This window comes from Oncorhynchus kisutch, linkage group LG3 (assembly GCF_002021735.2).
Source record: "Oncorhynchus kisutch isolate 150728-3 linkage group LG3, Okis_V2, whole genome shotgun sequence".
Taxonomy (NCBI): Eukaryota; Metazoa; Chordata; class Actinopteri; order Salmoniformes; family Salmonidae; genus Oncorhynchus; species Oncorhynchus kisutch.
Window position 1 is genome coordinate 55536323 of NC_034176.2, and position 21878 is coordinate 55558200.

At 40.6% G+C, this 21878-nt stretch overlaps 1 protein-coding gene across 3 annotated transcripts in view; it reads right to left on the bottom strand.

Moving 5' to 3' along the window:
- LOC109872740 (leucine zipper protein 2-like) overlaps window positions 1-21878 on the bottom strand; it is a 187905-nt gene that overhangs the window by 14527 nt on the left and 151500 nt on the right. For all 3 annotated transcript variants that reach the window (XR_004206054.1, XM_031808604.1, XM_031808610.1), the window contains exons 7-9: window positions 20133-20195; window positions 3353-3427; window positions 1703-1870 (exon numbers count right to left, since the gene is read on the bottom strand). Coding sequence is in view for 2 of the 3 variants with exons in the window: in XM_031808604.1 (XP_031664464.1) it covers window positions 1703-1870; window positions 3353-3427; window positions 20133-20195 (306 nt within the window). In the remaining variant the exon portion in view is untranslated. The remainder of the gene's footprint in view (window positions 1-1702; window positions 1871-3352; window positions 3428-20132; window positions 20196-21878) is intronic.

Below are 21878 nucleotides of genomic sequence, written 5' to 3' on the forward strand. Positions count from 1 at the left end.
AAGGGGCTGCACAGGATGGAGTGGAGCTACGTGGATGCTAATCAAGTGAGAGGTAAAATCTTGATTTGCATAAGCAGGTCCCTGGCACCTCTACTTATGTTTTCCCTCTGTCGTCTTTCCTTTTGTCAGACCCGCTACCCTCCTTCACACCCCACCCTCAACCCCCGCTTGGAATATGAGACGAGGCCCAGCACAATTCACTCACATCGGCTGTAATGGAGTCATCTTCTGCCGTTGTGAACATTGACTGTAGTTTATATCTTTGGAAATAAAGTGGCCATTACATTTCTTGTTTTATGTGGTGCTTCCGTGTGGAGGGGTATTGGAGCGTTCTCTGAAAGAGCTGTAGAGTCCTCTGGGTGGCACATAGCTAATGTCAAGGCTCTTAGCTTGACACCCAACACACCGAGAGGCAGAATGACTTCTGACTGCATCAGGGAGAAAAGCCTCTTAGAGGGCTGATAAGAAACTACAACACAGCTATGATTGACTTCGATATTCTGATTTCGATATGACTGCAGTGGTTGACTGATATAACCTGTGATTAGGTCCAACTTGACGTTGCACAGCGTATAAATAAAGTGAATGGGGTGTAGTTCAGAACAGATTAATGTGATGGAAGAATTGAGCTCAATTTCGGGTTTCATGTGAAAAAGACACACATCTTTTTTTTTCTTAAAAAAAAAATCTATGCCCTCAAAGGGTTCATCCTCTTTGCAACGCTGCTGACAAACTTTGCTTAAATATGATTGGGCAGAGTATTTATTTATTTATTTATATCCTTTATAAAGGTAAATCACTTTTCTATTTACAGTGGAAAGCTACTAATGATAAGCTACCAATGATCTAGAAACCTACTCCATTACAATTCATATTTATTTTTCGTATCCTCCTTTTTTGGGTGGGTGGAGGATGTTAGGCCTATCTCTTGTGACAGTACTTACCTAACTAATCTTAGTGACAGCCAGGTGTCAGTATAACAAATCAGCTGTCAATCCTGTACGCTAGTTACTAATAGCGCCCCTCAAAATAAATGCTTACTGCTCTTATCTATACAATCACTCACAACATATCCAACCTTGAGTTATTGTGGCTAGTTGGTGTTTCACTGTGCACTCTATCATAGTGACTGTTTTTGTTAATGAAAACTTGCATACAGAGGTTCCCCGGGTTAGTCCTCCATAGTTCTAATCCTGTTTTCACTAGATAACTTTTCCCTTACCGCTGTCACCCTTGGTTTGCTCTCAGGGGATTAAGTCCTTGGCCTTTTGTTAACTGCTGTATGAAGAGGACTTTGAAAGACATTCAACAAAAGAAAGTGTCACATTTAATTATATAATTTTTTATTGAAAACAAGAGCCCGATCGCACACCCTTACAGTGAGAAATAATTGGGTCTTATTTTCCTGGCAATAGAGTGTGAAGAGTAACATAAGTTACACAAATGCCTGCTGTATTTGGACATGTTATTATTTTGAGCAACTTCTGCAATCCTATTTGCCCGACTATTGTCTTTAGTTGTAATTATGTTCGGAACGTCTCCTCTCCAGGGAGTGTCACTAGGGGCATTTGGTTGAGAAATCGGTACTTGGCTCTGTGATTGTCACCCCGGAAATCTAAATTGATCATCTTCTGCAAAGTTTATGCCCATTGCTGTTCCTCTTAACTGGCGGGGAGTTGCATGGGGTCAGAGTGTGCATTACCTTGGCATGTGGCTGCTGAAAGGTGACTCTGGAGCTGTTGACGAGTGAGGAGTATCTGAACAAATGGGTGGGGGTGGCGGGGAACCTGTGGCTGCTGGTGTGCTGGTTGTGCAGAACAGCAGAGAAGCAGATGTGCACTGTGTCCTTCAGTGCCTTCAACTGAGACTCCTGTTCCAAGCAACAGAGGCAAGCAGATATGAGTCTTTGACCATCCATCCATGGTAACAGTAAATAAAAATCACTGGGGCTTCCCTTTCTACATTCATTTGACAATTCCCTCAATTACACACCAATTATTGTATATCCACCCACTAATAAAATGTAACCGTTATCAAATCAAATTTTATTGGTAACATGCGCCGAATACAACAGGTAAAGACTTCACCGTGAAATGTTTACTTACTTATTTACTTATTCCCAAAAATGTGGTTAAAGCAAGACAAATATTTGCTAAATAAAAAAGGAAATAGTAACACAATAAAATAACAATAACGAGGCTATATACAAGGAGTATGAGCCCTGAGTCAATGTGCAGGGGTGCGGGGTAGTTGAGGCAATTGAGGTTATACAGTGTGTATATGTAGGTAGGGGTAAAAGTGACTAGACAAACAGGATCGATCCTAAACAGAGTAGCAGCGGCGTATGTGAAGAGTGGGAAAGTGTGTCTATGTGTGAGTGTGTGGCTTCAATACGCATGTGTGTGTTAGCGTATGTAGTGTGCGTTTGGAGTGTCAGTGTAGTATGTGTGAGTAGAGTCTAGTGAGTGTGCATAGAGCCAGTGCAAGAGAGTCAGTGCACTAATAAAGGGGATCAATAGAAACATTGTCCAGGTAGCCATTTGATTAACTGTTCAGCAGTCTTAAGACTTGGGAGTAGAAGCTGTTCAGGAGCCTTTTGGTCACCAGCCATTCCACAATTATGCATCCATCCCTACACCTACTGTAGAATGGCACAATGAAGCTCCTTCTCCGAAGCATCCATAAATATAAATAAAGCCGAGAAAACTGTAGGGCATAAGTGTACTCTCCCTGGTCTAAGGCACAGCATCGAAGTGCTAGCTGTGCCACTAGAGATTCTGGGTTCAAGTCCAGGCTCTGTCGCAGCCGGCCGCGACCGGGAGACCCATGGGGCGGCATACAATTAGTTCTGCGTCGTCCAGGTTATGGGGAGGGTTTGGCTGGCAGGGATGTCCTTTCCCATCGACTCCTGTGGCGGGCCGGCGCAGTGCATGCTGACTAGGTCGCCAGAAGTGTATCGTGTTTCCTCAGACACATTGGTGCGGCTGGCTTCCGGGTTAAGCAGGCATTGTGGCAAGAAGCAGTGCGGCTCGGCTGGGTTGTGTTTCGGAGGACGCACGGCTCTCGACCTTCGCCTCTCCCGAGTCCGTACGGGAGTTGCAGCAATGAGACAAGACTAACTACCAATTGGATATCGAGAAAAAGGGGTAAATGAAATGCAATAAATACATAAAAGCACCTCTCAAAATTGTTTGCCATCGCAAAGCACTTCAACAGGTCAGACCGAGAACATTACCCCCGAGGAGAAATCAAGAGGAGAAACACAATACAAACAAGAAACGGCAACATATCAAAGTGAAAGAAGTCTAAGAAGTGATGGATTACGGTGAAGTAAAAGTTTAATGACATCCACCTTGTCCAGTGCGGCCTTTTCCAACTCTTCTTTGGCAATGGTTAACTTGTGCTCCAGATCCATTAGCTGCTGTCCCTGTGGAAAGACGAGATACTTGAGCTGAAACAATTGAACTGTTGTACTCTTGCAAACACAGCAATTTCCTAACCTACCGTGGCTTGACTACTGAATATAGATTATGCGGTCACTTCAGTCAGAGGCGCTTACTAAGGCTAAGTGTAAGACTTGCTCTGCGTGGGTCTTCACTTTTGGCTGAAATCGAAGTGATTGTGTTCTTCTCAAAGCCTACATGAAAAACATGACAGAATCAAGAAGATTTGATTGCACATGGCTCAATTGTAGTACATACCAAACTGATTGAACAATAAGGTGAATTGGGATAATGAATGGTACTTTAATCGACTGATATATCACAAAACTACCTTTTTTTTTTTACAATCCATGAAAAAGGCAGAATATTTGTGCAATTTCAAGTTCCAGTATTCCAACAGTTTGAGTCCAACAGACTGAAGATGTAGCCTACAGTCTGGCTTTTAGGAATACCAATACCCTTCTGCGTTTAACTAAATATAAAACGTGTCCGCAATTTATCCCTGTGTGATGTGGTAACTGTAAGCCAAGCTATAGACTGCTAGACACTTTATCCTCAAAAGCAGCTCAATGTGTAGGCCAGTGCATACTTTAGGGTTACATGCTATAGGAGGATAAGGTGGAGTAAAGGGATCAAACCTGGATGTATTCAAGACCGTCTCGACTAAAACAAGATGGCCCCTCACCAACGGTTTGATCTTGTCAATGAAAGAAATGGCACCAGTAAAACCATCAAGCGTGCTCGAGAGCAGGATGAGGTCAACTCTATCTCAACTCAATTAAAATTCCATCCATAAATTGGACATTTCAAAAAGGCTTGTTTTTTATTCGCCCTGTGAACAAATGTAAGCTGATTCATTATGTGAATTGACTGAGTTCAAATGAATTGACTCCCGATTCTAGAAGGACTCGTTACAATATTGAGGAACTCATCAGGGTGGGAGGACACGCTTAATAGGAGGGGATTTACAGAGAGGGTGTGTAAAACGGCCCGGGTGATGGACTTCACATTGTGAAAGTTTATGGTGCGCTTTTTATAGGGCTCTCCGAATGATATACTGTACAGGCATACGTTCGCAAATTACAAGGTCAACATCTTCTGGCATGAACAGTGTCAAGACCCATGAAAAAAGCTCAGGTCTAAATGTTTGTCCATGAATATGTGTAGGAGACTATATGTGGGGGTGTCTGTTCACGTTAGACCTATGGCTATTATGGCGGTGTGGAGTGTATTCTGGCTTGTTGCTTGGTGTACATAATATACATGCTACATCAGACTACAATCGAAAATGTACAAAAATATGTCCAGGGACGGCGTCAAGATTTTTTCATAAGGGTGCAGGATTTTAAAAAAAGTCTACATAGATATGTTTCTTCTTATCATTTCAGAGATTTGGGAGGCTACTTATTACTCAACGTTTAGGGACCAGGGAGAAAATCATAGAACAGGGGAATGAATATTCCCATGCTAAAGGACATCGGTTTGACTGATTTTAAGGAAATGAAGGCTGTGAAAACGATCCAACGTGTTTCTGATAAGATTGCAGTTTGTCTTGGATGCATAATGTTATGTGATGTATCTTCCCTCCCCCTTCCCCTCAGGAGACTGAAAGATTTGGCATGGGTCCCCAGATCCTCAAAAAGTTCTACAGCTGCACCATTGAGAACATCCTGACCGGTTGCATCACCGCCTGGTATGTCAACTGCTCAGCATTGGACCGTAAAGGCACTACAGAGGGTAGTGCGTACGGCCCAGTACATCACTGGGGCCAAGCTTCCTGCCATCCAGGTCCTCTATACTAGGCGGTGTCAGAGGAAGGCCACAAAAATTGTCAAAGACTCCAGTCACACAAGTCATAGACTGTTCTCTCTGCTACCGCACAGCAAGCGGTACCGGAGCGCCAAGTCTAGGTCCAAAAGGCTCAGATTCTACCCCCAATCCATAAGACTGCTGATTAATTCATTAATGGCCACCCGGACTATTTGCATTGACTCCCCCCCCCCCCCCCCCCCCTTTGTTTTTACACTGCTGCTACTCACTGTTTATAATCTTTACCCCTGCCTACATGTAAAACTTACGTCAATTACCTCGACTAACCTGTACCCCCGCAAATGAACTCAGTAACGGTACCCTCTGTATATAGACTCGTTATTGTTATTTTATTGTTTTACTTTTTACAGTTTTTTTTTTTTACTTCAGTTTATTTTGTAAATATTTTCTTTAACTCTATTTTCTTAAAACTGTATTGTTGGTTAAGGGCTTGTAAGCCTTTCACGGTAAGGTCTACCTACACCTGTTGTATTCGATTTGATTAAATATGTCTCCACTCCTGTTCCTGAGACAAAATTAACATTTGCAAGAAATACTTAATTTTGCACAAGTTCATTTTATATTTGGCTACATGTGAGAGGTTGGCCTTCAGTCATTGTACAGTTCAGTTACTATTCCATTTAACCCATCTTCCAGGTCTAACCCTTTTTGGTTTCAAGTAGAACCCTTTTGGATTCCAACTCTCTGTGGAAAAGGTTCTACATGGAAACCAAAAGAGTTCTACCTGGGACCAAAAATGTTTTTAAAACTTTAAGGTTCCATATAGCACCTTTTTCTTCTAAGAGTGTGTAACCTTTCTGAGTTGTCTAGTGTCTGAATGTATCCTGTAGTTTCCTTCTCTTGCCTAGATTATACAAGGATGCTTACACCTGATTTCATGTTTCAACTGTCATTGGCATTGTAAAGGCGCTTTGAACTGTCATAGTGGCTGGTTTTCATTTGAATAGGAATGCACCTGTGTTGTGTTGATTATGTGACAAGGTTGGTTTACACCCTCCTTTGTAGTACATTTGCATGTTGGGTGTTGCATTAGCAACATTGTGTAAAAGTGAAATACTCAAATGCAGAGTGCTGCCGAGAACACTCAATTGATCCGATCAAATAGAAGAAATAGTCCTATTTTTTTTAGTTGTCTTCACATGGTAAAAAAAAAACAGAGGAAGTACACTCACAGAGACGAATAAGAAACACATTCGCATTCCTCATTGTCCGATTTTGTTAGTCAAAATCTCAACTCAACTCAAATTGTTTTAGTGCAAGTTGCAAACGTACAAAGGCAGACATCTTGGCCGTTTTTTTTTGACAGGCAATCATCTCTGTTGTCCAGCATCCGTCAACAGAAAAACTATTGGCTAAATACATTTTGGTATAAAATATAATCTCTATGTGGCTGTACTATTGTCAAGTTGTTTCCAGGTGTCAGTGAGCGAGCAAGGTCATTAACTGCTGTGCCATCGAAGGCATCACTGAGATGTAGCAAGTCAGTCTTTTGAATGAGGCATTGCAGTAGTTTTTGTTTTGTTATTGCAGTGGGCTGCTTGCAGAGCACAGTCATGGACGGAACTGTAACTCAGAACGAACCGTTTGCACGGAAACCAAGGAATCAATTTACTCCGCTGAGGTATTTCTATATTATGGGGAAGTGAGACTATCACACAAAGCCATTTGTAGCTGTCCGACTGTGTTTGAGAGGGAAACCAAAGTAATAAAACCTTCCGAAGCAGTTCTTTAATCACAGGTATAAAGGCTAGTATATAATTTCCCCATATCAAATGACGATTGAAAAGGCAGAGGTATTCATTGCTCCCTACACTAAATTGCTCTGAAGAAGATAGAGGAGAAAGTGGATACAGAAGTGCTTACAAATGGTTCAAAGCGGTCCTTTTCAAGGTAATTGGACAGAACATATAGAGGAATTCTAAAAGCTCTCATTTCAAATGGACTGTCTTATTATTATTAAACATCGCTGGTCAATATTCAGCCAGGGAAGAAATGGGGTTCTAAACACATCACCACAAACATACATGAGATGCTGGTAATGGTTCTTTCAGCAATGGTATGTAGCCTACAGTTAAATAACACGTGGAGTTATTGTAATGCTGTAAACATATCAGCTGTAGATGCAATGAAGGCTGTTTTCTTTTTACGTGGGCTATACAGACGCAATTTGAAAATGTCAATATACATTACCAGTCTAAAGTTTTAGAACACCTACTCATTCATGGGTTTTTCTTTATTTTACACATTGTAGAATAATAGTGAAGACATCGAAACTATGAATGAACTTTTTATGGCTGCAGGGGCAGTATTGAGTAGCTTGGATGAAAAGGTGCCCATTGTAAACGGCCAGCTCCCCAGTCTCAGTTGCTAATATATGCATATTATTATTAGTATTGGATAGAAAACACTCTAAAGTTTCGAAAACTGTCAAAATATTGTCTGTGAGTATAACAGAACTGATATCGCAGGCGAAACCCTGAGGAAAATCAAAACAAGAAGTGGCTTCTATTTTGAAAACTCCATGTTCCATAGCCTCCCTTTGCTGGATTTAAAGGGATATGAACCATATTCCTTTTCCTATCGCTTTCTCAAGGTGTCAACAGTCTTCAGACATAGTTTCAGGCTTTTATTTTGAAAAATGATACAGAACGATAACTTCGCGTCAAGTGGTCACATGAGTTTTGCTCGCGCAACAGAATTTGGACAGCCATTGTTTTCCCCTCTCCTACTGTGAAAGACATTTGCGGTTGATATATTATCGATTATATATTTTTAAAACAACCTGAGGATTGATTATAAAAAACGTTTGACATGTTTCTGTGGACATTATGGAAACTATTTGGAATTTTTGTCTGCGTTGTCGTGACCGCTCTTTCCTGTGGATTTCTGAACATAACGCGGCAATCAAATGGAGGTATTTTGGATCTAAAAATAATCTTTATGGAACAAAAGGAACATTTGTTGTGTAACTGGGAGTCTCGTGAGTGAAAACATCCGAAGATCATCAAAGGTAAACGATTAATTTGATTGCTTTTCTGATTTTCGTGACCGAGCTACCTGATGCTAAGTGTACTTAATGTTTTATCGTGCAATCGATAAACTTACACAAACGCTTGGATTGCTTTCGCTGTAAAGCATAATTTCAAAATCTGACACGACAGGTGGATTAACAAAAGGCTAAACTGTGTTTTCCTATATTGCACTTGTGATTTTATGAATATAAATATTTATAGTAATATTTATTGTATGTAACACTATGCTATTCAGCGGTTGTTGATGACACCTATCCCGATATCGTGATTGCAGCCATAACAAGTTAACACATATGGAATAATGTACTGTAGTAACCAAAAAAGTGTTAAAAAAAATCTAAATATATTTTATATTCAAGATTCTTCAAGTAGCCACGCTTTGCCTTGATGACAGCTTTGCACACTCTTGGCATTCTCTCGACCAGCATCATGGAATGCATTTAAATTAACAGGTGTGCCTACATAAAAGTTCATTTGTGGCATTTTTTTCTCTCTTTATGCGTTTGAGCCAAACAGTTGTGTTGGGACAAGGTAGAGGGGTACACAGAAGATTGCCCTATTTGGTAAAATACTAAGTCCATGTTATGGCAAGAACAGATCAAATAAGCAAAGAGAAACAACAGTCCAACATTACTTTAAAACATGAAGTTCAGTTAATTCGAAAAAATTCTAAAACTTTGAAAGTTACTTCAAGTGCAGTCACAAAAACCATCAAGAGCTGATGATGAAACTGGCTCTCATGAGGACCACCACAGAAATGGAAGACCCAGTTCATTATAGTTACCAGAAATTGCAGCCCAAAATAAATGCTTCACAAAGTTCAAGTAACAGACACATCTCACCATCAACTGTTCAGAGGAGACTGTGTGAATCAGACCTTCATGGTCAATTTGCTGCAAAGACATCACTACTAAAGGACACCAATAAGAAGAAGAGACTTGCTTGGGCCAAGAAACATGACCTAAAGTATGTTCTGGGAACTTTCACAGAACCAATTTTGGTTTGCTGGGAAGGCTCTCCCATTGAAACCTGTCACGCCCTGATCTGTTTCACCTGTCCTTGTGATTGTCTCCATCCTCTCCAGGTGTCGCTTAATTTCCCCAGTGCATTTATCCCTGTGTTTCCTGTCTCTCTGTGCCAGTTCGTCTTATATGTTCCAGTCAACCAGTGTGGTTTCCGCCATGCGCCTGCTTTTCGATTATCTTTTACTAGTCCTCCCGGTTTTGACCTTTGCTTGTTTTTCTGGACTCCATTCCTGCATGCCATAACCTTGAGCCTGCCTGCCATTCTGTACCTCTGGAACTCTGAACTGGTTTTGACCTTTTGTCTGTCCACGACCATTCTCTTGCCTACCCCTTTTGGATTGTTAATAAACATCTTGGACTCTAACCATCTGCCTCCTGTGTCTGCATCTGGGTCTCGCCTTGTGCCCTTACAGAAACCCTGCAGGTATCATCAAATTAAAAGTGTGTGTTCTGAAGATGCCAGGTTTTTTTCTGCCTGGATATACTGTAACTTTTATTTTAATGCCTAGATAAATATGCACACTCTTCTAATCCTGGCAGGGAAGCCAGGACCTTATAGCTCTCTATAATACACTCAGTTGTGGCATGTAGAAGATTCTCCCTTTTGTGACATCTTTAATATACACAACTCAACATGTATACAGTTGAAGTCGGAATTTTACGTACACATTTACATTTAAAATACATTTAAACTCAGTTTTTCACATTTCCTGACATTTAATCTGAGTAAAAATTCCCCGTCTTAGGTCAGTTAGGATCGCCACTTTATTTTAAGAATGTGAAATGTCAGAATAATAGCAGAGAATCTTTTATTTCTTTCATCACATTCCCAGTGGGTCAGAAGTTTACATACACTCAATTAGTATTTGGTAGCATTGCCTTTTAAATGGTTTATCTTGGGTCAAATGTTTAGGGTAGCCTTCCACAAGCTTTCCACAATAAATTGGGTGAATTTTGGCCCATTCCTCCTGACAGAGCTGGTGTAACTGAGTCAGGTTTGTAGGCTTCCTTGCTCGCACATGCTTTTTCAGTTCTGACCGCAAATGTTCTATAGGATTGAGGTCAGGGCTTTGTGATGGCCACTCCAATACCTTGACTTTGTTGTCCTTAAGCCATTTTGCCACAACTTTGGAAGTATGCTCGGGGTCATTGTCCATTTGAAATACCCATTTGCGACCAAGCGTTAACTTCCTGACTGATGTCTTGAGATGTTGCTTCAATATATCTACATATTTTCCTCCCTCATGACACCATATATTTTGTGAATCGCACCAGTCCCTCCTGCAGGAAAGCACCCCCACAGCATGATGCTGCCACCCCCGTGCTTCATGGTTGGGATGGTGTTCTTCGGCTTGCAAGCCTCCCCCTTTTTTCCTCCAAACATAACGATGGTCAGTATGGCCAAACAGTTCTATTTTTGACTAGAGACTAGAGGACATTTCTCCAAAAAGTACAATCTTAGTCCCCATGTGCAAACCGTAGTCTGGCTTTTTTGTGGCGGTTTTGGGGTAGTGGCTTCTTCCTTGCTGAGCGGCCTTTCAGGTTATGTCGATATAGGACTCATTTTACTGTGGATATAGATACTTTTGTATCTCTTTCCTCCAGCATCTTCACAAGGTCCTTTGCAGTTGCTCTCGGAATAATTTTCACTTTTCGCACCAAAGTACGTTCATCTCTAGGAGACAGAACGCGTCTCCTTCCTGAGAGGTATGACAGCTGCGTGATCCCATGGTGTTTATACTTGCATACTATTGTTTTTACAGATGAGTGTGGTACCTTCAGGCGTTTGGAAATTGCTCCCAAGGATCAACCAGACTTGTGGGTGTCTACAATTTTTTTTTCTTGGCTGATTTCTTTGGATTTTCCCATGATGTCAAGCAAAGAGGCACTGAGTTTGAAGGTAGGCCTTGAAATACATCCACAGGTATACCTCCAATTGACTCAAATGATGTCAATTAGCCTATCTGAAGTTTCCAAAGCCATGATGACGTTTTCTGGAATTTTCCAAGCTGTTTAAAGGCACAGTCAACTTAGTGTATGTAAACTTCTGACCCACTGGAATTGTGATACAGTGAATGATAAGTGAAATAATATGCCTGCAAACAATTGTTGGACAAATTACTTGTCATGCACAAAGTAGATGTCCTAACTGACTTGCCAAAACTATAGTTTGTTAACAAGACATTTGTGGAGTGGTTGAAAAACTAGTTTTAATGACTCCAACCTTAGCCAGCATGGCACACTTAGCCAGCATGGCTACCACAGCATTCTGCTGCATACACCATCCCATCTGATTAGCGCTTTGTCAGACTATCATTTGTTTTTCAACAGGACAATGACACAACACACCTCCAGGATGTGTAAGAGCTATTTGACCTTGAAGGAGAGTGATGGAGTGCTGCATCAGATGACCTGGTCTCCACAATCACTTGACCTCAACCAAATTGAGATGGTTTGGCATGAGTTGGACCACAGAGTGAAAGAAAAGCAGCCAACAAGTGCTCAGCATATGTGGGAACTCCTTCAAGACTGTTGGAAAAGCATCCCAGGTGAGGCTGGTTGAGAGAATGCCAAGAGTGTGCAAAGCTGTCATCAAGGCAAAGGGTGGCTATTTGAAGAATGTCACATATAAAATATATTTGGATTTGTTTACCACATTTTTGGTAACTACATGATTCCATATGTGTTATTTCATAGTTTTGATGTCTTCACTATTATTCTACAATGTAGAAAATCTCAAAAATAAAGAAAAAGCCTTTAATGAGTAGGTGTGTCCAAATGTTTTAATGGTACTGTATTTCAGAAGCACAGAATATGAGTTGGCCTACTGTATTTTATCTGGGTATGTGCCATGCCACACACTGGAGGCTTGACAAGATAATCTTATAAGTCCCATGCCATTATATTATATTATATGATCTTTTAGTAAGAAGAATATAATTGAACTTTGTGCTTTAAATAGAAAGGATATTTTTTCCCATCCTGGAGCAAGTGTGCATATGAAGTGGTTATGTTGAGTGTAACAATAATCATTTGAAACAGGTCCTATACGCTAGATTTAGAATTATTTGGAAATTTTAATTGTGAATGATACAAACTTTAGAATGTCGTAGATATCAAAACATATATGGGCTGCATGATGCAACTAAAGGCTTTTGATGATTTGAGAAAGTCACAAACAAAGCTTGCGCTCTGTTCCTTGCCTCAGACTGCACACCCTGTTCTCTCATCAAGTGATCATATTTTCACCCATCAGACTGTTCTCAATTTAATCTTGTCTTTACTAATATGTAAAATTTGTTTAGATTTCAAAATAGACCATTATCAAATCGGCAGGAACAGGGGCAGAGGAAAAAAGACATGTCATCCATATGCACTCGAATAGCGAATGGAGACCTTTTTCCGTGTCAGTATGTTTTTCATGGCATAGACTACTCAGATTATTTCACTCCACACATCAACCACTTTGAGGAGCACGCAGCCACTCATATGCCATGGGTTCTCCAACCCTGTTCCTGCAGCTACCCAGGGCTTAACTTGGGAAGCCAAGTTAAATCTGTTTGGGAACATCAATAGTAACAGATTTTCACAACAAAACATATTTCATTAAACTGTTGACAGCCCCACTCTCTGGAAAGGAATTTAGGAGAAAGGGGAAGAGATGGAAATGCATGGTGGTGAGATATTCTGTAGCTAAAGGTAATGTGTCAGCCTATTAATTATGAAAATATAAAAAATGACCTATTACTAGGTTATTCAAAATCAAATACAAATTCACTATAATTGTAGGCTAACTCTGTAAGCCACCCTAAACAATCAATGAACCAACAGCATCGCCTAGGCTGTACCTTCTCTTCCAGACTCATGGATAGAACCCAGACTCATAGAACGCTTGGAGCATAGCATAAGGTAACCAGTCCATAAGTATGCCTAATAATAAATAATACAGTCAGCACTCAAAGTTGATTCCTAGAATATGTTTAATTTTGGAATATAGTCTAGATCAATTATGTAACAAAGAAATCCTCAATCAGTTAAAACAAATAATAATTCTGCCACGCGTAATATAAGTAGGCTATGTATTGTATAAAGGCACCATCATCGGGCTTGGGCTCATATATAGGCCTATGTATGCACGAGGGTTTTGAATTAATCATCACCTTATAAAGCGCTGTCCATTTCGATAGGCTTTGAAACAACATCCACAACAATGTTTTCCACTGTTATTGAACTTCTTTCTTCAAATTCATCAAAGTGAAGTGAGTTTTCAAAGCACATACTCTTTTGAAGATAAGTATTTGATGTGATTTTCGACTGCATTTTCATTGTTGTCAGAGTGGTTAGAGGGACAATAGATCCCAGAGTATCAAGCCATTAGCGACCTGATGATCGTTAGTGAGTTGGGTACTACCAAAGCATGTCCAGAGTGCAGAAGAGGAGATTACCGTTGTCAACGGTCATGTGGAATTCTACTGCAGTCATGACTTATGACTGCTGGTGTGCCGGTAATACGGTGACCCCAACAGCCCTAGCCACCACCATGCTTCACAGTAGGGATGGTGTTAGATGGGTGATGAGCTGTGCCTAGTTTTCTCCAGACATAGCGCTTTGCATTCAGGCCAAAGAGCTCATATTTTGTCTCATCAGACCACAGAATCTTTTGCCTTATGCTCTCAGAGTCTTTCACGTGCCTTTTTGCAAACTCCAGACGTGCCGTCATTTGCCTTTTTCTCAGGAGTGACTTCCGTCTGGCCACTCTCCCATAAAGCCCAGATTGGTGAAGTGCTGTAGAGACTGTTGTCCTTCTGGCAGGTTGTCCCATCTCAGCCAATAAACTCTGTCAGAGTGGTCATTGGGTTCTTGGCCACCTCACTGACCAAGGTCCTTATTGCCTGGTTGCTCAGTTTGGTCGGACGGCCAGCCAGAGTCTGGGTACTTCCATATTTCTTTACCATTTCCCAATGACGGAGACCACTATGCTCTTGGAAACTTTCAACACTCTAGAAATGGTTTGAAACCCATCCCCAGATATATATCTCAGAGATCTACGGAGAGCTCCTTGAACTTCATGGTATAGTTTCTGCTCTAATGTGCACTGTCAACTGTGGGGCCTTATATAGACAGGTGTTTCTTTCTAAATCATGTAGACAGGTGGACTCCAATCAAGTTGTGGTAACATCTCAAGGATGATCAAAGGAAATTGGATGCATCCGAGCTCAATTTGGAGTGTCACAGCAAAGGGGAGTGAATACTTCTGTAAATGAGATATTTCTGTATTTCATTTTCAATAAAATTTCCTAAAACATGTGTTCACTTTGTCATTATGGGGTATTGTGTGTAGATGGGTGAATTTTGTTTTATATATTTAATACATTTTTGAATTCAGGCTGGAATACAACAAAATGTGGAATAAGTCAAGGGGTATGAATGCTTTCAGAAGGTACTCTATGTGTCGGAACACGGGTAACAGCTTCTTTCTATAATGACAAAATCAAATATATACCCTTAACACCAAGACGCAGGGTCAGCAAGACGCAGGGTCAAATGATAAAAACATCAGTAGTGAAAATCATCACAAAAGCAATAATGGCATTATAATTCATATAAGTGTCAAAATGTCAATTATTGTCAACTCATAAAATAGTCAGTTATTGTCAGATTGTGTTTACATTGTGTGCATCTTCACACAATGGCATCAGTTGGATTTCATTTAGCTGTTATCCCTTTGTCCGAACAGTTGACAAATCTTCGTACCTTTCACTTTCTTGACACACTTTGACATACAGTACCTTTGTTTGGTTGTAGTGCGTAATCGTATCCAGTTCACTCGTTATTGTTTCCTGTCATCTTGTCATTTTTCAGCACCGTTGCACAACGGCTGTGCAGGTGTCTTATATTGTGCAGAGTGAGGGAGCTCCCAACTCACTTTGTTCATGGTGCCGGCCAATGACAGTGAAGTGAAGAAATTGTCCATGGTGACATTTCGCCACTTGCCTTATGTAAAGGATCCACAAGCTTCATCACCACATTCTCCAACAGTCGCTCACCTGCTGCCCGATGAGGATCTTTTCCCATATATTTAAAGCCGTTCAGCATGTACAATTATGCACGCCCTTACTCCAAGTAGGCTAGAGTAGAGTGATAAGACTGTTTGGATTCGGTGGACTGATATAGGGTACATACCCCCCACCCCCAAAGTTGGCTGGATGTCCTTTGGGTGGTGGAGCATTCTTGATACACACAGGAAACTGTGGAAAAATCCAGCAGTGTTACGGTTCTTGACACAAACCGGTTCGCCTGGCACCTACTACCATACCCCGTTCAAAGGCACTTAAATCTTTTGTCTTGCCCATTCACCCTCTGGCACAAATACACAATTCATGTCTCAATGTCTCAAGGCTTAAAAATCCTTCTTTAACCTGTCTCCTCTCCTTCATCCACACTGATTGAAGTTGATTTCACAAGTGACATCAATAAGCGATCACAGCTTTCACCTGGTCAGTCTGTCATTAAAAGAGCAGGTGTTCTTAATGTTTTGTATACTCAGTGTGCAGTGTGTGTAAAATTGGTTTTGTTTTAGGTTCAGTTTCGAGGCAAGTATTAGGGTGATTATCAGCTGGGCACTGCACTTTCAACTGTCGGGAGGAGAATTGGCAACGGGGGAAAACCATTCAAAAAAGAACATGCCCTCCTGAAGGTTATAACTCCAGTTCTGTTTGTGATAGTAAGATTCTTACACCTACAGTGTGTTAAATATACTTATTTAGGAAATGTCAAGAAAGGAGATGTAATGGAAGATTAATATTTTTGCATTAATGAGCAGTCAAAATGACTGCCTTAGCAGTTCTAGTGTTAAATAACAGATTAAATGTGTTCTGGAAATGCTATTGTAAACACCAGGTGAATGTTTATGCACCCTAAAAAAAACATTGTAGAATCATCCGCACAACTGGAAAGTTTTTAAGTTTTGGGAACATATCTTTTGTGATGTCCCCACAATGTTCCCACCAGACTGTTCCCACAACCTAATGAAACATTCCGGGAACCTAATATAATAATAGAGAGAATGATTTATTTCAGCTTTTATTTCCTTCATCAGATTCCCAGTGGGTCAGAAGTTTACAAACACTCAATTAGTATTTGGTAGCATTGTCTTTAAATTATTTAACTTGGGTCAAACATTTCGGGTAGCTTTCCACAAGCTTCCCACAATAAGTTGGGTGAATTTTGGCCCATTCCTCCTGACAGAGTTGGTGTAACTGAGTCAAGTTTGTAGGCCTCCTTGCTCGCACACGCTTTTTCTGTTCTGCCCACAAATGTTCTATAGGATTGAGGTCAGGGCTTTGTGATGGCTACTCCAATACCTTGACTTTGTTGTCCTTAAGCAAACTTTGCCACGACTTTGGATGTATGCTCGGGGTTATTGTCCATTTGGAAGACCCATTTGCAACCAAGCTTTAACTTCCTGACTGATGTCTTGAGATGTTGCTTCAATATGTCCACATAATTTTCCTCCCTCATGACGCCATCTATTTTGTGAAGTGCACCAGTCCCTCCTGCAGCAAAGCACCCCCACAACATGATGCTGCCACTCCCGTGCTTCATGGTTGTGATGGTGTTCGTCGGCTTGCAAGCCTCCCCCTTTTTCCGCCGAACATAACGATGGTCATCATGGCCAAACAGTTTTATTTTTGTTTCATCAGACCAGAGGACATTTCTCCAAAAAGTACAATCTTTGTCCCCATGTGCAGTTGCAAACCGTAGTCTGGCTCTTTTGTGGCGGTTTTGGAGCAGTGGCTTCTTCCTTGCTGAGCAGCCTTTCAGGTTATGTCGATATAGGACTCGTTTTACTGTGGATATAGATTCTTTGTACCTGTTTCCTCCAGCATCTTCACAAGGTCCTTTGCTGTTGTTCTGGGATTGATTTGCACTTTTCGCACCAAAGTACGTTCATCTCTAGGAGACAGAACACGTCTCCTTCCTGAGTGGTATAATGGCTGTGTGGTCCCATGGTGTTTATGCTTGCATACTATTGTTTGTACAGATGAATGTGGTACCTTCAGGCGTTTGGAAATTGCTCCCAAGGATCAACCAGACTTGTGGAGGTCTACAAAAAAAATTCTAAGGTCTTGGCGGATTTCTTTGGATTTTCCCATGATGTCAAGCAAAGAGGCACTGAGTTGGAAGGTAGGTCTTGGAATACATCCACAGGTACATCTCCAATTGACTCAAATTATGTCAATTAGCCTATCAGAAGCTTCTAAAGCCATGACATCATTTTCTGGAATTTTCCAAGCTGTTTAAAGGCACAGTCAACTTACTGTATGCTAAATTCTGACCCACTGGAATCGTGATACAGTGAATTATAAGTGAAATAATCTGTCTGTAAACAATTGTTGGAAAAATTACTTGTGTCATGCACAAAGTAGATGTCCGAACCGACTTGCCAAAACTGTAATTTGTGGAGTGGTTGAAAAACGAGTTTTAATGACTCCAATCTAAGTGTATGTAAACTTCCGACTTCAACTGTAGTTTGTTGATAGTATGACCATCTGCAGAGCATTTACAGATGGAAAATGTGGACTATCCAAATACATGCACCCATATGAAACATTGTAGGATCATCCAGACAACTAGACAGTTTTTGTATTTTAGCTCATATCTTTTGTGATGTCCCCACAATGTTCCCACCAGACTGTTCCCACAACCTAATGAAACGTCCTGGGAACCTTTAAAGAGCAGGTTAAATGTCTTATAAGAACGTTCTTGCAACATCAGGCAAATGTTTTACACAAACATTCTATAAACATCACCACGAATGGACAGTTTTTGTGTTATGAGAACATTTGCCACGACCCAACGAATGTTCTGGGAACTATCACTGAACCAATTTTGGTTTGCTGGAAAAACATTAGTGGTACATTGTGTTATTACATTACTTGGAAACCTAATAAATGTTACTCTCTGAATGTTTTGAATTTATTTTTTAGATGTTATCATCCTAATGTTAGATAAAACCCTAACTAGAACTTATGGGAATCTTAGCTAATGTTCAGGGAATGTTCCCGGTTTGTTGGGTTACTCTTGGAAGCAAACCGTGAAAATGAGCCACACAATCAGAATGGTGTCTTCTCATCAGTTAGAATAAAATGCTATCATATATGAATCAAGTGAAGTATTAGCAATAAAAGTATTTTGTACATAAAAATGCCCAATACTTGTATCTTTGATTTTACGAGGTGGAAAATAATGGTTGGCCATGTTTGTTGAGAAGAAATAGAGGTTTATATGTTATGATTACTGCAAAAATCGCTGCAGTTATATAACAGTCACATCCAGGAGCTTATTGGTAAAGTCATCCATACCTACATTGAATGATTATGACCAATAGCTGACCTCAGCATCACCACTGCAAAGCTGAAAAAATATAAAGTCCGTGTCTACCTCTTACTTTCCGTTGAAGTGAATACATTTGGTCAGGTCTTACACATCACTGCCAGTTCCGATTGCTCACTGTGCCTCATTTGACTAAACAGGAACAGAAAACTGGAATTAAATCAAATTAGCCTCTTTTGCCTACTATATCACCTGCATTTAATCTTCTAAAACCCATTTTTTAGGATGTAGAGTTGGAAAAATTCAGGGAGCTTGAAAAATAAGGTTGTTCTGGATGAGCAACCCTGAGAGATTTGGTGACAACAATTTACAACCTGTGACACGATCCCCGCAAAAAAAGTCCATGCATCCTTGAGATTGAAATGTCGAGAGGCACAACTGGACAATATATTCAGACAATTTGCTATAGGAAGTATTAAACCCAGTGGGGAGGATTGAGCCCTTTTCTAGCCACTGTCATTATTCCATCTGACAGAGCTTAAAAAATGACAGATCTGAGGGATCATATCTTGCATTTATTAAATGGTATTAGGAGGCACTGTGGCAGCACTGAGACACTGTGGCAGAAACGGACATTTCTCGACCCAGCCCTCCAAACAAGAACCGAAAGGTCAGCCTATGTCCCCGTATATATGCCAATGATTATTACATGAATTCTTAGATACAAAAAAAAACACTTATTAAAAAGGTCAATTCTTCCAATTAGAATGGGATTATAATGTGTAGTTGTGTGTAACCATATAGTTTACTTTATGTGATAGACTTATGGATGTTCTTCACTGCTGGGGGTTACATTTTATTGTAGTTGGTTTATCGTCTTCATGGATTGCTTAAGGATTCAATTATATATTTAACACCATATATTGATTTATGCATAATACTTTCAAGGAATTTGTGGTAATTCAGCATAGATCTGACTTCCCTTTCAACAATATCTCAGAAAAGGTTTGGCATTGGGTAATGTACTTATTGGTAACGGTTGATGCAGCTATAACATCCTGGAAACAGATGCAACACATGACGTATGTATTTCTGGAAAGGGGCTTGTTCACTTTGGGATGTGATAACAGTGTAAGCAATGTGTGTCATGTCAGTGACCATAGGAGTTGACGAGACAGCACCAACAGATCTAGAAACTGCACGCTATCTGTCCAAAGCTGTAAATAATCATGAAACCAAAGGAAAGGTAATAGAATAATGCAGGTTGCACTGACTACAGTATAAGAGGGACAAGAAATGGTGCAAAAGCCTGTGAGCCCTCTGTGTACTGGCCATCCCTTCCAATGGGGACTTACTAATTAAGCCAAGTGCCCCCGGATAGGATCATCTTTTCAAGGTGGGCTGGAGCACCTGTTTACTCCTGGTCTGGAACCATAATAAAGCAGCCCCCTTCACTTTGCGCTTACCTTGAAAATTAAATCCTTTTTCCCGTACCGCAGCTCTTTCAGTTGAGCCTGGATTTTTTTGGACTGCAAGGAGAAGATAAGAAAATAAGTGTTAGCTTATTCAAATAGTGAAATTGGTTTTAGATCACGTAGCAGGATTTTGCCCGGCTGCAGCAGAGCACTCCTTTGTGCGTGTTCTTTGGGCAAAGCTCCAGCTCAAAGGAGGGACCTACAGAGAGCAAGAAAATGTAAAATCTCCCATTCAGTGAACTGCAAAGCCCACACAATGATTCAGTCCTGCACTGGCTACTTGCCCACTGTCTAAAGCCCTATTCTCACTCCCACTTCACTTCACTCCACACAACCACTACCACACATACAGTTCCCTGGTAGCACCTCTCTCGTCTCGATAGCCACACACACTCACACATACAGACACAAACACACAGAGCTCAGACAGTCTGCAAAATGCATGTCTTTCCCTGGCCTCCGATCATAACTGCAGCATACGTGTGCACAAACACACACAGTGACCAGCTCTCCCTGACATTACTATGGTTACACATCAGTAAGCTCATGGAAGCACATGGGGGTTGGCTCCCTGATGCTGGAGATACAGTCAGTCCTCTCAGTCCTCTTGGAACCTTTGCACCAATGAGAGTTTAACAGCTGTTTACATCCCCCCGGGGAAGTAACTTCTTTAAACAAAAGGTGGATAAGGTGAATACATAAAAAGCCCAAGTTTAAAAGAATACATAAAAAGGTGAGAGTGAAATTAGGTTATGGACAGATCAAAATTTACTAGGGGGAGGTGTGGTCCAAAATAGGGGAGAATTGTCAATCTTTTCATTTTGCTTTAGGGAGTGTTGTGTGCTTTTTTGGGGTTCAGGGGGAGGGTAGTGTGTTTTTTCCCAGCTTTACTTTTGCTCTTCTGCTCGTATTTTCCCTATAAACAATGGCTTGACTTACTTTCGATATTACCCTAATAAAGTTAAGAAACATTTGTGAAGGTTTGGTATGGTGTGGCTATTATTAAGCTTAAGCTACTGCAGGCCTATGATATGAAGGCAGTACGTCCCAGCGCTCCAACTGACAGATGAACTGTTTCAGGACTATCAGAGTTATTCCGATAATCTAACAATATAATGCTCATCTTTTTACAAAATATTTGGATATAAAATATACAAATTACCCTCCATCTATAGGTCTATATCTGAATAGTAGCCATCTGACATAAAGAAATGCATGTCGGTGTCGTAGCATGCCAACGGCATATCTCTATCTCTCTGGGGATAGGCTTAAGCTTCTCTTCCTTTATATAGGCCATATACAGTAGCAGTCAAAAGTTTGGACACACCTACTCAATTCAAATGTTTTTCTTAAAAAAAAAAACTATTTTCTACATTGTAGAATAAGAGTGAAGACATCAAAATTATGAAATAACACATGGAATCATGGAGTAACCAAAAAAGTGTGAAACAAATAATAGATTTTAGCTTCTTCAAATTAGCCACCCTTTGTCTTGATGACAGCTTTGTACACTCTTGGCTTTCTCTCAACCATCTTCACTTGGAATGTTTTTACAACAGTCTTGAAGGAGTTCCCACATATGCTGAGCACTTGTTGGCTGCTTTTCCTTCACTCTGTGGTCCAACTCATCCCAAACCATCTCAATTGGGTTGAGGTCAGGTGATTGTGGAGGCCAGGTCATCTGATGCAGTACCTCTTCACTCTCCATCTTGGTCAAATAGCCCTTACACAGCCTAG